Below are 13,372 nucleotides of genomic sequence, written 5' to 3'. Positions count from 1 at the left end.
TATGCTATCGTACTGTAAATGCCTCTCTTTATGTTACACTAACTGCTATGCTATCGTACTGTAAATGCCTCTCTTTATGTTACACTAACTGCTATGCTATCGTACTGTAAATGCCTCTCTTTATGTTTGTCATTATGAACCTTTAGTTTGAGAGAGACAAATTTTATCAGTTTCTGGTTGGATATTGTGTTGGGCATTAATGTATTAGGGATGTTTATAAGATCCTTAGAAAATCACATCCTAAGAAAAATGAGGGGTTATGGGCTATGAAGTTGGAATTGGATCTGTGTAGGGATCGTTTATATTGTGGGCCGAAGGACCTGTACTGAACTACATAGCTGTGCAAAAGTCTTGGGCACACATTAAAAAATATCTGTAAAGCAAAGGTGCTTGCAAAAATAATGAAATGAAAAGGTTATAAATATCAAAAAAACTATAAAGAGCAGTAAACAGTAAAAAAAACCAAATCAAATCACTATTTGGTGTGACCACCATTTGCCTTTAAAACTACATCAATTCTCTCCGGTACAATGTGATGCAATTTTATAAGAAAATCAGCTGGTATGTTGTTCCAAGCATCTTGGAGAACTTGCCACAGTTCTTATGCAGACTTTGGCGGTGTCACTTTCATAGACAGATACGATGGATGATGTTGAGATCAGGGCTCTGAGGAGCCCATACCATCTGAAGCCATGTAAAAAATCTAGGTGCCTAAGACTTTTGCACAGTACTGTATATCCCAACAATGTACAAAAAGCAGTGGTGGTGGTCTGTCATGTCCAAAGGTGACAGGAAACCAGTGCACGAGAGTTGTTAAAAGTGGAAAAGACGTTGCATTGGGGTGCTTTCATTCTCCTGACCTGGTCCAGAGAGAGAACGTTCAGGTCCAGTGGTGCGAACTGGGGGGCTAAACCAGGTGAGCCGGTCGGTGAGAGAGGAACATGCCTTGTCCTAGCTCTGGCAGACTGGGCGATGAGATCCAATGACCGGGAAGGCGGTTCTGCAACGCTCCGTGGGGAGCAAAGGGCATGACGAGGCACAGAAGGTCACCCACTGTAATGAAAAGCAGTATAATTGTGGAAGCAGAGTGGATTAATGGCGTTGGTGTGTGAATGAAGTCATTGCAGAGAAATACTGTTAGATATGAAAACGATCTCTTTATTTAACAAAATGAAACACAGCATACCCTTTCCAGAGGAAAAAATGCTTCCTTTGAACTACACACCACCGTCACACCTTGCTCTTTGCACCCACACTACAGACACCCAAATGAATTTAAATCAGCGTGGTCTGGTCTTCCAATTAGCTGTGGTTCACAGTTCTTAGGACCCCATTGTCCAGAGTTGCATTTAGATTTAATCTATATTCAGATCTAAAGACTGGTAGCTGAAGTCAGTGCTGAGGTTATTTGCTAAATGTACTAACCCCAAAAAGGCTCTAACAAATGGAAGCAGGTATCAGTCTAGTCAGGGGGCTCCCAAGCTGGGGTCCTTACTTTTAACGTTATTGGTCCACAGCATGAAAAAGGTTGGGACCCCCCCCCCCCCCCCGGTCTAGTCAAAAAGCAAGGCTTTTGACTTTCTGCATTGCCCCAGTCACTAGACACAGAATGAATGTTATCAGACTGAGAGGTTATTGTGTCCCATTGCAGTCATTGGGTCCTGCCCCAGCTGGTCCCTAACAGCCAGGACAGCTTCTGTAACCAGCTGCTCAGCCCTGGGAATGGAATGCCAGATGTGGTGCCTATTAACGAAGGAACCAATGTCATTCTTCACGGATTGTGGCATTTTCACAACCTGCAGTCTTTTACGCTCTTTTTCCTCTAGATTAATGAGCTTGACATCTGGTTCCCATGGGGATGGAGCCAAGTGTAGGGCATGTCAGCTACGTTCTGCAGGGCTACAAAGTGAAGGAACTTTGCTCTGACAGAGCACTGGAGCTTAGGCAACGCGGTCACTGTTACATTTTGTAACTCCAGAACATAAAACTAAAGGAATCAGGTTTATTATCACCAGCATGTGGCGTGAAATTTGTTAACTTAGCAGCAGTAGTTCAATGCAATACATAATGTAGCAGAGAGAGAAAAAATAATAAATAAACATGCAAATCAATTACATATCTTGAATAGATTTTAAAAAATGTAAAAACAGAAATACTGTATATTGAAAAGAAGTGAGGTAGTGTCCAAAGCTTCAACGTCCATTTAGGAATCAGATGGCAGAAAGAAAGAAGTTGTTCTTGAATTGCTGAGTGTGTGCCTTCAGGCTTCTGTACCTCCTACCTGATGGTAACAGTGAGAAAAGGGCATGCCCTGGGTGCTGGAGGTCCTTAATAATGGACGCTGTCTTTCTGAGACACCGCTCCCTAAATATGTCCTGGGTACTTTGTAGGCTAGTACCCAAGATGGAGTTGACTAGATTTACAACCTTCTGCAATTTCTTTCAGTTCTATGCAGTAGCCTCCCCATACCAGACAGCGATGCAGCCTGTCAGAATGCTCTCCACGATACAACTACAGAAGTTTTTGAGTGTAGTTGTTGACATGCCAAATCTATTCAAACTCCTAATAAAATATAGCTGCTGTCTTGCCTTCTTATAACTACATAATATGTTGGGACCAGGTTAGATCCTTAGAGATCTTGACACCCAGGAACTTGAAGCTGCTCACTCTCTCCACTTCTGATCCCTCTAAGAGGACTGGTATGTGTTCCTTCATCTTACCCTTCCTGAAGTCCACAATCAGCTCTTTCATCTTACTGACATTGAGTGCCAGGTTGTTGCTGCAGCACCATTCCACTAGTTGGCATATCTCACTCCTGTACTCCCTCTCGTCACCACCTGAGATTCTACCAACAATGGTTGTGTCATCAGCAAATTTGTAGGTGGTATTTGAGCTATGCCTAACCACACTGTCATGATAATACAGAGAGTAGAGCAGTGGGCTAAGCACACACCCCTGAGGTGTGCTAGTGTTGATCGTCAGCGAGGAGGATATGTTATCACCAATCTGCCCAGATTGTGGTCTTCCGGTTAGGAAGTTGAGGATCCAGTTGCAGAGGGATGTGCAGAAGCCCAGGTTCTGCAACTTCTCAATCAGGATTGTGGGAATAATGGTATTAAATGCTGAGCTATAGTCGATGAACAGTATCTTGATGTAGGTGTAGGTGACATACGGTGAGTCTATCGTGTGTGTCTAATTTCATTTTTATGTTTAGCAAGGTGTGTATGTATGGCTTCAGCATAATTCAATACTTCAATTTAGTAACAGAAAATGTATACAGTGCGTATATAACCTGAAATCTTTACTCTTCATAGACATCCATGAAACAGAGTGAAAAACCCCAAAGAATGAATGGCAGAAAAAACATATGCTTTTACGTACTCTTACATCTACAGTACTGCGCAAAAGTCTTAGCTACATATATATAGCTGGGGTGACAAAGACTTTCGCACAGTACTGCAGTAATTTTATGTATTGCACTGTATTGCTACCACAAAAAATCAAATTTCATGACATACATGAGTGATAATAAACTGCTTCTCATATGTGTCTCTATTGTGGACTGAGAGTGGGAAAGGGGCAGGGAGAGGGGAATCATGGTTGGGAAAAGGGGAAGGGAGAGGGGAGGGAGCAGGAAGCACCAGAGAGACTTTCTGTAATGATCAATAAACCAATTAGTTGGAATCAAATGACCTTGCCTAGTGTCTCAGGGCTGGGTGTGTCTGCACCCACACCCCCTCCCCAGCACTCCTTCTCTGCCACCTGCCCCACACCCCTCCCGTGGCACAACGCCCCCACCGTTCCCAACATCCTTTGCTCCCACTAGATTTACAAACTCGCTCTCCGCTCTACATTGACAAATACAGGACTGTGTAAAAGTCTCAGGCACCCTGGCTATATGTATGTGCCTAAGACTTTTGCACAGTACCGTATAATTTCATTGTACTCCTGCCACAGAACAACACCTTTCATGACATATGAATCTCATTTTGATTCTGATCCATAAACCTGAATCTGATATTGATTCTGATCCATTTTAGATTTGTTCGATATCAAGGCATGGAAGGAAACCATTCTTTCCATCATGGTTGTGCTAACCCCTTGCTGGAGCTATACAATTACTAAAACTCACTCTTCTGCAAACCATTCTCTTCAGTAACATCTTCGTTTGAGGCATTTGCTTCCACTTCCATTTTAGGCAGCTTGTTCCAGACACAAAACTCTGAATAGCAACCCCCCCCCACTTCAAGTACCCCCATCACTTCTGTTCCTTTTCATTATTCTGCCCCTCCCAGTCCTCAGCTCCAACAACGAAGGTGTATTGTGATATCTCCTGCCCCCACATAGGCAGGTTTGGAAATGTCCACCACAGCCTGCCTGCTGGGTCGGAGTTTACTGGACCTTAGTGTCGAAGGACCGAGAGAGAGATAGGGTCCCAAGCACCAAGCACGGCAGGAAGTTATAACACCTGTCCTCCCAGTCCCAGTCCCAACTGGGATCAATTAAATGGGAATCAGAGGGGGCTAGTCACCTCAGCAAACCTCCTCCGCCATTCATGGCTCCACGAGCAGCTTCCCCATCAACAAACAATTGATCGCAGTCTTCAAAGGTCAAGCTGGAGGAGACTCTAGTCAACCTCTCTCTCCCCCCCTCTCTCTCCCCCTCTCTCTCCCCATCTCTCCTCCCTCTCCCATTCTCTCTCCCTCTTCCCTTCTTTTCCCCCTCTCTATCTCTCCCACTCTTCCTCCCTCTCTCTTCCCCTCTATCGCTCTATCTTTCTATCTCTCCCTCTCTCTCCCTCTCCCTCCCCTCTCTCGCTCTCTCTCCATCTATTTCTCTCTCTCTCTCTCTTTCCATCTCTACATAGGAAAGAATATTGTATTTCCAAACCTTCTGATGTGGACCGACTTCCTGCTGAGAAATCCTTTGGTTCTAAAACTCAGTATTAGAAGTCAGAAAGAATAAAAAGTAAGTTATCTCAAACAGTCTAACAGTGAACTCGGCCTTTTCTCTGACAGCTTGTTATTGATGGAGGATTAGAGGTGTATAAGATGATGAGAGCATTGATCATGTGGATAGACAATAGACAATAGGTGCAGAAGTAGACCATTCAGCCCTTCGAGCCTGCACCGCCATTTTGAGATCATGGCTGATCAATTACTATCAATACCCGGTTCCTGCCTTGTTCCCATATCCCTTGATTCCCCTATCCATAAGATACCTATCTAGCTCCTTCTTGAAAGCATCCAGAGAATTGGCCTCCACTACCTTCCGAGGCAATGCATTCCAGACCCCCACAACTCTCTGGGAGAAGAAGTTTTTCCTTAACTCTGTCCTAAATGACCTACCCCTTATTCTCAAACCATGCCCTCTGGTACTGGACTCTCCTAGCATCTGGAACATATTTCCTGCCTCTATCTTGTCCAATCCCTTAATAATCTTATATGTTTCAATCAGATCCCCTCTCAATCTCCTTAATTCCAGCGTGTACAAGCCCAGTCTCTCTAACCTCTCTGCATAAGACAGTCCAGACATCCCAGGAATTAACCTTGTGAATCTACGCTGCACTTCCTCTACAGCCAGGATGTCCTTCCTTAACCCTGGAGACCAAAACTGTACACAATACTCCAGGTGTGGTCTCACCAGGGTTCTGTACAAATGCAAGAGGATTTCCTTGCTCTTGTACTCAATTCCCTTTGTAATAAAGGCCAACATTCCATTAGCCTTCTTCACTGCCTGCTGCACTTGCTCATTCACCTTCAGTGAACAAGGACTCCTAGATCTCTTTGTATTTCTCCCTTACCTAACTCTACACCATTCAGATAATAATCTGCCTTCCTGTTCTTACTCCCAAAGTGGTAACCTCACACTTATTCACATTAAACGTCATCTGCCAAGTATCTGCCCACTCACCCAGCCTATCCAAGTCACCCTGAATTCTCCTAACATCCTCATCACATGTCACACTGCCACCCAGCTTAGTATCATCAGCAAATTTGTTGATGTTGTTTTCTATGTCTTCATCCAAATCGTTAACGTAAATTGTAAACAGCTGTGGTCCCAAAACCGAGCCCTGTGGCACCCCACTAGTCACCACCTGCCATTCCGTTAGAATGTCAGAAGCTTTTTCCCAGGGCTGAGATGGTTGCCACAGGAGGACACAGGTTTAAGGTGCTGGGGAGTAGGTACAGAGGAGATGTTGGGGTAAGTTTTTTACTCAGACAGTGGTGAGTGCATGGAATGGGCTGCCAGCAACGGTGGTGGAGGCAGATACCATATAACAATTTCAGCACGGAAACAGGCCATCTCAGCCCTCCTAGTCCATGCCGACGTTTACACTCACCTAGTCCCACTGGCCCACACTCAGCCCATAACCCTTCATTCCTTTCCTGTCCATATACCTATCCAATTTTACTTTAAATGACAATACCGAACCTGCCTCTACCACTTCTACTGGAAGCTCGTTTCACACAGCTACCACTCTCTGAGTAAAGAAATTCCACCCTCGTGTTACCCTTAAACTTTTGCCCCCTAACTCTCAAATCATGTCCTCTTGTTTGAATCTCCCCTACTCTCAATGGAAAAAGCCTATCCACGTCAAATCGATCTATCCCCCTCATAATTTTATTTTAAATACCTCTATCACGATACGATAGGATAGGATAGATATGATAGGGTCTTTTAAGAGACTTTTGGATAGGTACATGGAGCTTAGAAAAATAGAGGGCTATAGGTAAGCCCAGTAATTTCTAAGGCAGGGACATGTTCGGCACAACTTTGTGGGCCAAAAGGCCTGTATTGTGCTGTAGGTTTTCTATGTTTCTATGGGTGATTTCAACTTCCCTCATATTAACTGGCACCTCCTGACTGCAAGGTGGATAGATGGTGCTGAATTTGTCAGGTGTGTTCAAGAAAGATTCCTGACACAGTATGTGGACCGGCCGATGAGAGGAGAGGCTATTCTGGGTAATGAACCTAGTCAAGTGACAGACCTCTTGGTGGGGGAGCATTTTGGTGAGAGTGACCACAACTCCCTTAGCTTCAGCATAGCTATGGAAAGGGATAAAAACAGACAAAATGGGAAAGTGCTTAAGGTGGGGAAGGGCTAACTATGAAGGGATGAGGCAGGAACTAGCGAGAGTAAATTGGAAACAGATGTTCAAAGGGGAAAGCACAGAAGTAATGTAGGAGAAGTTTAGGGACCACTTGAGCTGGGTTCAAGATAGGTTTGTCCCACTGAGGTAAGGAAAAAATGGTAGGAAAAGGGAACCGTGGCTGACAAAACACGTGAGGCAACACGTCAAGAGGAAAAAAGAAGTATATGTTAGATATAAGAAGCAGGAAGCAGGAGGGGCTCATGAAAAATATAGGGTAGCCAGGAAGGAGCTAAAGAAAGGACTTAGGAAAGCTCGAAGGGGGCATGAGAAGGCCTTGGCATGTAGGATTAAGGAGAACCTCAAGGCGTTCTATGCGCATGTGAAGAACAGGAGGATGACGAGAACCAAGGTGGGACCACTAAAGGATGAAGAGGGCAACATGTGCCTGGAGGTGGAGGAGGTTGGGGAGGTCCTACATGAATACTTTGTTTCAGTATTCACAAGTGAAAACGATCTTGATCAGGGTGAGGTTGAAACAGGGCAGGCCTGTGTGCTGGACAATGTGGAGATTAAGGAAGAAGAAGTGTTGGATTTTCTTAAAAACATCAAGATTGATAAGTCCCCCGGGCCAGATATGATATACCCCAGGTTGCTGTGGGAAGTGAGAGAAGAGATCGCTGGAGCAGTAGCTATGATCTTTGAATCCTCTTTGGCTGTAGGGGAAGTGCCGGAGGACTGGAGAATGGCAAATGTAGTTCCCTTGTTTAAAAAAGTTAATAGGGAGAACCCTGGGAACTATAGACCGGTGAGTCTTACATCAATGGTCTGCAGACAATTGGAAAGGATTCTTAAGGATAGGATCTATGAGTATTTGGAGAAGTACAGTCTACTCATGGATAGTCAACATGGCTTTGTAAAGGGAAGGTCGTGCCTCATGAGCCTAATTGAGTTTTTTGAAGAGGTAACAAAAGAAATTGATGAGGGTAGGGCGGTAGATGTGGTCTACATGGATTTTAGCAAGGCATTTGACAAGGTCCCCCACGAGAGATTCATCCAGAAAGTCATGAGGCATGGGATCAGTGGAACCTTTGCTGGTTGGATAAAAAATTGGCTTACAGGAAGAAAGCAGAGGGTAGTAGTAGTGGAAGGAAAATTTTCTGCCTGGAGTCGGTGATGAGTGGATTGCTGCAAGGATCTGTCCTGGGACCCCTATTCTTTGTGATTTTTATAAACGACCTGGATGAAGAGGCAGAAGGATGGGTGAGTAAGTTTGCAGATGACACAAAGATTGGAGGAGTTGTGGATGGAGCTGTAGTTGTCGAAGGTTACAAGAGGATATAGACAGGGTGTAGAGTTGGGCAGAAAAGTGGTAGATGGAGTTCAATCCAGATAAGTGTGAGGTGATGCATTTTGGGAGGACAAACCAGAAGGCTGAGCACAGGGTTAATGGTCAGTTATTTAAGAGTGTGGATGAACAGAGGGACCTTGGGGTTCAAATCCATACATCCCTCAAGGTTGCTGCACAGGTTGATAGGGTAGTTAAGAAGGCCTATGGGATGCTAGGCTTCATTAACGGGAGGATTGAGTTCAAGAGTACAGAGGTCATGTTGCAACTCTACAAATCTTTGGTGAGACCACACAGAGTATTGTGTTCAGTTCTGGTCACCTCATTATAGGAAGGATGTGGAAGCTATGGAGAGGGTACAGAGGAGATTTACCAGGATGTTGCCTGGATTGGAAAACAAGTCTTATGAGGCAAGATTAGCAGAGCTAGGACTTTTCTCTTTGAAGTGTAGAAGGATGAGAGGGGACTTGATAGAGGTCTACAAGATTATGAGAGGAATAGATAGGGTGGATAGCCAGCACCTGTTTCCCAGGGCACAAATAGCAAACACCAGAGGGCATAGGTACAAAGTTAAAGGAAGGAAGTTTAGGGGAGACATCAGGGGTAAGTTTTTTTACACAGAGGGTTGTGGGTGCCTGGAATGACTTGCCAGGGATGGTGGTGGAGGCTAAAACATTAGGGGTATTTAAGAGCCTCTTGAACAGACACATGGATAAAAGAAAAATAGAGGGTTACGGGGTAGTGTGGGTTTAGTACTTTTTAAAGGAATATATGGGTCGTCACAACATCGAGGGCCGAAGGGCCTGTACTGTGCTGTAGTATTCTAGTGTCTAGTGTTTCTATGCTTTTAGGTGGGGGTCTTCACTTTCCCAGCTGTAGGTTGACTCATTATAGAGCCTAATGGCCAAGGGTAAGATTGATCTCATATGGCACTCTTTGGAGCAGCACAGTTGTCTTAGTCTATTACTAAAAGTACTCCTCTGTTCAGCCAAGATGACATGCAGAGTGTGAGAAAAATTGTCAAGAATTGCTAGGATTTTCCATAGGGTCTTTTGTTCCACCTCAGCCTTCAATGTGTCCCATTTGACTCCTATAAAAGTGCCAGCCTTTCTAATCAGTTTATTGAGCCTGTTGGCATCACCCGTGTTGATGACATTGCTCCAGCACACCATCGCATAGAAGACTGTACCAGTGACAGTAGACTGGTAGAATATGTGAAGAAGAGGCCTGTATACTCCAAAGGACCTCAGATTCCTCAGGCCCTTCTTGTACACAGCCTCTGTGTTGGTGCTCCACACAAGTCTGTCATCCAGGTGCACCCCCAGATACTTGTAGATCCTCACCACATCCTCACCATCAATAGTAACAAGGAGCAGTGCAAGCTTAGTCTTCCTAAAGTCCATCACCATCTCCTTTGTCCTACTGATGTTGAGCTGCAGATGATTCAGCTTGCACTTTTCAACAAAGTCCTTCACCAGTATTCATCCTCCTGTCCTCCCTTTACGCACTCAACTGTTGCTGAGTCGTCAGAGAATTTCTGCAGATGACATGACATGACTCAGTGTTGTATCTGAAGTCCAAGGTATACAGGGTAAACAGGAAGGGAACCAATATAGTCCCCTGTGGGACCCCCGTGCTGCTTATAGCCATGTTTGACACACAGCTCTGAAGCCGCACACACTGGGGTCTGCCAGTCAGGTACAATAGAAGTCAAGTCAAGTCAAGTCATTTTTATTGTCATTTCGACCATAACCGCTGGTACAGTACATAGTAAAAATGAGACAACGTTTTTCAGGACCATGGTGTTACATGACACAGTACAAAAACTAGACTGAACTACACAAAAAAAACAACACAGAGAAAGCCACACTAGACTACAGACCTACACAGGACTGCATAAATTGCACAAAAACAGTGCAGGCATTGCAATAAATAATAAACAAGACAACCACGAAAGTGCCAACCTGCATTGAAAGGAGCTTTCCCCCCAATGATGAGGGCTGTATCATATTGAAAGCACTTGAGAATTCAAAAAACATAATCCTCGTAGAGCTGCCCTGTTTATCCAAATAGGAGTAGGCTCTGTTCAGCAGGTAGATGACAGCATCATTGACTCCTGTTAGCTCCTGTGCCTAATACAGTGGCCACTGAGTATATGTTTGTGGTCTCCTGCTGCTGTAGCTGATCCACTTCCAGGTTTGATGTGTTCTGCATTCTGCACACCACTGTTGTAACTAACACGTGTTTATTTGAGGTAATGTCACCTTCCTATCAGCTTGAACCAGTATGGCCATTCTCCTCTGACATCTCTCATTAACAAAGCATTTTCACCCACGGAACTGTTGCTCACACCATTCTCTGTAAACTCTAGAGACTATTGTGTGTGAAAATCCCGGGTGATCAGCAGTTTCTGAGATACTCGAGCGACCCTATCTGGCACCAACAATCATGCCACAGTCAAAGTCACTTAGATCACATTTCTTCCCCATTCTGATGTTTGGGCTGAACAACAACTGAACTTCCTGACTATGTCTGCATGCTTTTATGCATTGTCAAAGCCACACAATTGGCTGATCAGATATTTGCATTAATGAGCAGATGTACAGGTGTACCTGATAATATGGCCACTGAGTGTATCAGCTCATTGACCTCTCTCTTTGCCCTGATCTTTTGCAGCCATTGACTGTATAGTTGGTCCATGGGGCTCCTGGACTGAATGTAGCTCGCTGTGCGGCATCGGGAGCAGAGAAAGAGTGAGGCTCGTCATCATCCCACCCAGGAACGGAGGGACGCCCTGTCCCGATCTGAAGCAACGTCGGGGTTGCTATGGACATGACCCTGACCAATGCCACTCAGTTAAAGGTACAGTCCTCCATTCCATTGGATAGGAGACTCTTCACATGCATGCTTACTTGACAATGATGAGATATCAGTCCTGCCAATCCTATCTAAGTTTGTCCATCAACAGGAAGATACAACAAGGATAGATCATTTTTCACCTCAAAACTGTTCTCCCCTTCAATGAGGTTCAAGGATCATGAGAATGAGCCTGGGAATGAAAGGGTTAAGGTACAAGGAGTGTTTGATGGTTCTGGGCCTGTACTCACTGGCGTTTAGAAGAATGAGGGGGGATTTCATTGAAACCTATCAAACATTGAATGGCTTAGACAGAGTGGACATAGACAATATGTTTCCAATAGTCAGGGAGTCTAGGACCAGAGGGCACAGCCTCAGAATATAAGGACGTCCCTGTACAATAGAGATGAGGATGAATTTCTTCAGCCAAGGATGGTGAATATTTACAATTCATTGCCACAGATGGCTGTGGATGGAGAGTCACTGGGTACATTTAAAGTGGAGGTTGGTAGGTTCTTGATTAGTAAGGGTGTAAAACGTTATGTGGAGAAGGCAGGAGATTGGTATTGAGAGGGATAATTAATCAGCCATAATAGAATGGCAGGAGGAGACTCAATGGGCCAAATGGCCCAATTTTGCTCCTTTGTCTTGTAGTCTTCTGGTTTATTATTGACCTTGCGCTCATCACATAGATTTTCTCCTCATATCCCTGAATGATCGATGAGAAATGATGAAGGGAGCATTGTGGTGCTGCTAGTAGAATCGTTGCCTCACAGTGCCAGAGCCTTCGCACCAGGTGTTGGAATTTTCACCTTCTCCTTGTGAATGTGTGGGTTTCCCACAAGTGATCCAGTTTCCCGCTGATATGTGGCTTGGTTAATCAATTAGCCACTGCATGTAGGTGAGCAGGTAGAATCTGGGGGCATGGGGTTGGTGGGAGGTAATTAGAATCATGGAGTCATAGAAAAGTTCAGCACAGAAACAGGCCCTTTGGCCCTTCTTGTCCATGCAAACTATTTAAGCTGCCAACTCCCACTGACCTGCACCAGGACCATAGTTCTTCATACCCCTACCGTCCATGTACCTACCTAAACTTCTCTTCAATGCTGAAATCAAATTCTCATCCACCACTTGTGCTGGCAACTCATTCCACACTCTCACCACCCTCTGACTGAAGAAGTTCCCCCTCATGTTCCCCTTAAATATTTTACCTTTCACCCTTGACCCATGATCACCAGTTGTAGTTCCATACAACCTCAGTGAAAAAAGCCTGCTTGCATTTACCCTATCTATACTCCTCATAATTTGTACACCTCTATCAAATCTCCTCTCAATTTTCTACATTCTAGGAAATAAAGTTCTAGCCTATTCAATCTTTCTTTACAATTCAGGCTCTCCAATCTCAGTAACATCCTTATAAATTTTCTCTGTACTCTTTCAAACTTATTTGTATTTTTCCTGTAGGTAGGTGACCAAAACTGCACACAATACTCCAAATTAGGCCTCCACTAACGTCTCATACAACTTCAGCATAACATCAAAACACAAAAATACAACTGCAGATGCTGTGGATCAAAGAATAGGAACACAACGCTGGAAGAACTCAGCAGGTCAGGCAGCATCCGTGAGAAAAGAGTAGCCAACGTTTCGGGCTGAGACCCTTCATCAAGAATTGGGGGGAAGAGAGGACTGAAGCCCAGTAATAGAGATAGGGGAGGGGGTAGGGCCTAGAGGCGCCAGGTGGAAAACCAATCAGAGGAAAGATAAAGGGGGGAGGGGGAGGGGATAAGCATGAAAGAACTGTAGAGGTAAAGGAGCAGGAATTTGAAAGGGGAGAGAGGCAGAGAGGGACCTGGGATAGGGGAAAGGGGAGGGGGAGGGAATTACTGGAAATTGGAGAATTCAATGTTCATATCACCAGGCTGGAGACTACCCAAACGGTAGATGAGGTGTTGCTCCTCCAACCTGAGTTTGGCCTCATCATGGCAGTAGAGGAGGCCATGTATGGACATATCTAGATGGGAATGAGAGGCAGAGTTGAAGTGGGTGGCAACCGGGAGATCCTGTCTATTGT

General features: G+C 44.7%; 1 protein-coding gene across 1 annotated transcript in view; it reads left to right on the top strand.

Moving 5' to 3' along the window:
- The window catches only part of LOC140730881 (somatomedin-B and thrombospondin type-1 domain-containing protein), a 261,974-nt gene that overhangs the window by 188,497 nt on the left and 60,105 nt on the right, over positions 1 to 13,372 (top strand). Inside the window, exon 2 of the mRNA XM_073051869.1 lies at positions 11,119 to 11,304. Coding sequence (XP_072907970.1) covers positions 11,119 to 11,304 — 186 coding nt within the window. The remainder of the gene's footprint in view (positions 1 to 11,118; positions 11,305 to 13,372) is intronic.

Source organism: Hemitrygon akajei, chromosome 7, assembly GCF_048418815.1.
Source record: "Hemitrygon akajei chromosome 7, sHemAka1.3, whole genome shotgun sequence".
Lineage (NCBI taxonomy): Eukaryota > Metazoa > Chordata > Chondrichthyes > Myliobatiformes > Dasyatidae > Hemitrygon > Hemitrygon akajei.
Note: the sequence above shows the minus strand (reverse complement) of the source record. Positions and strands in the feature narration are given on the sequence as shown.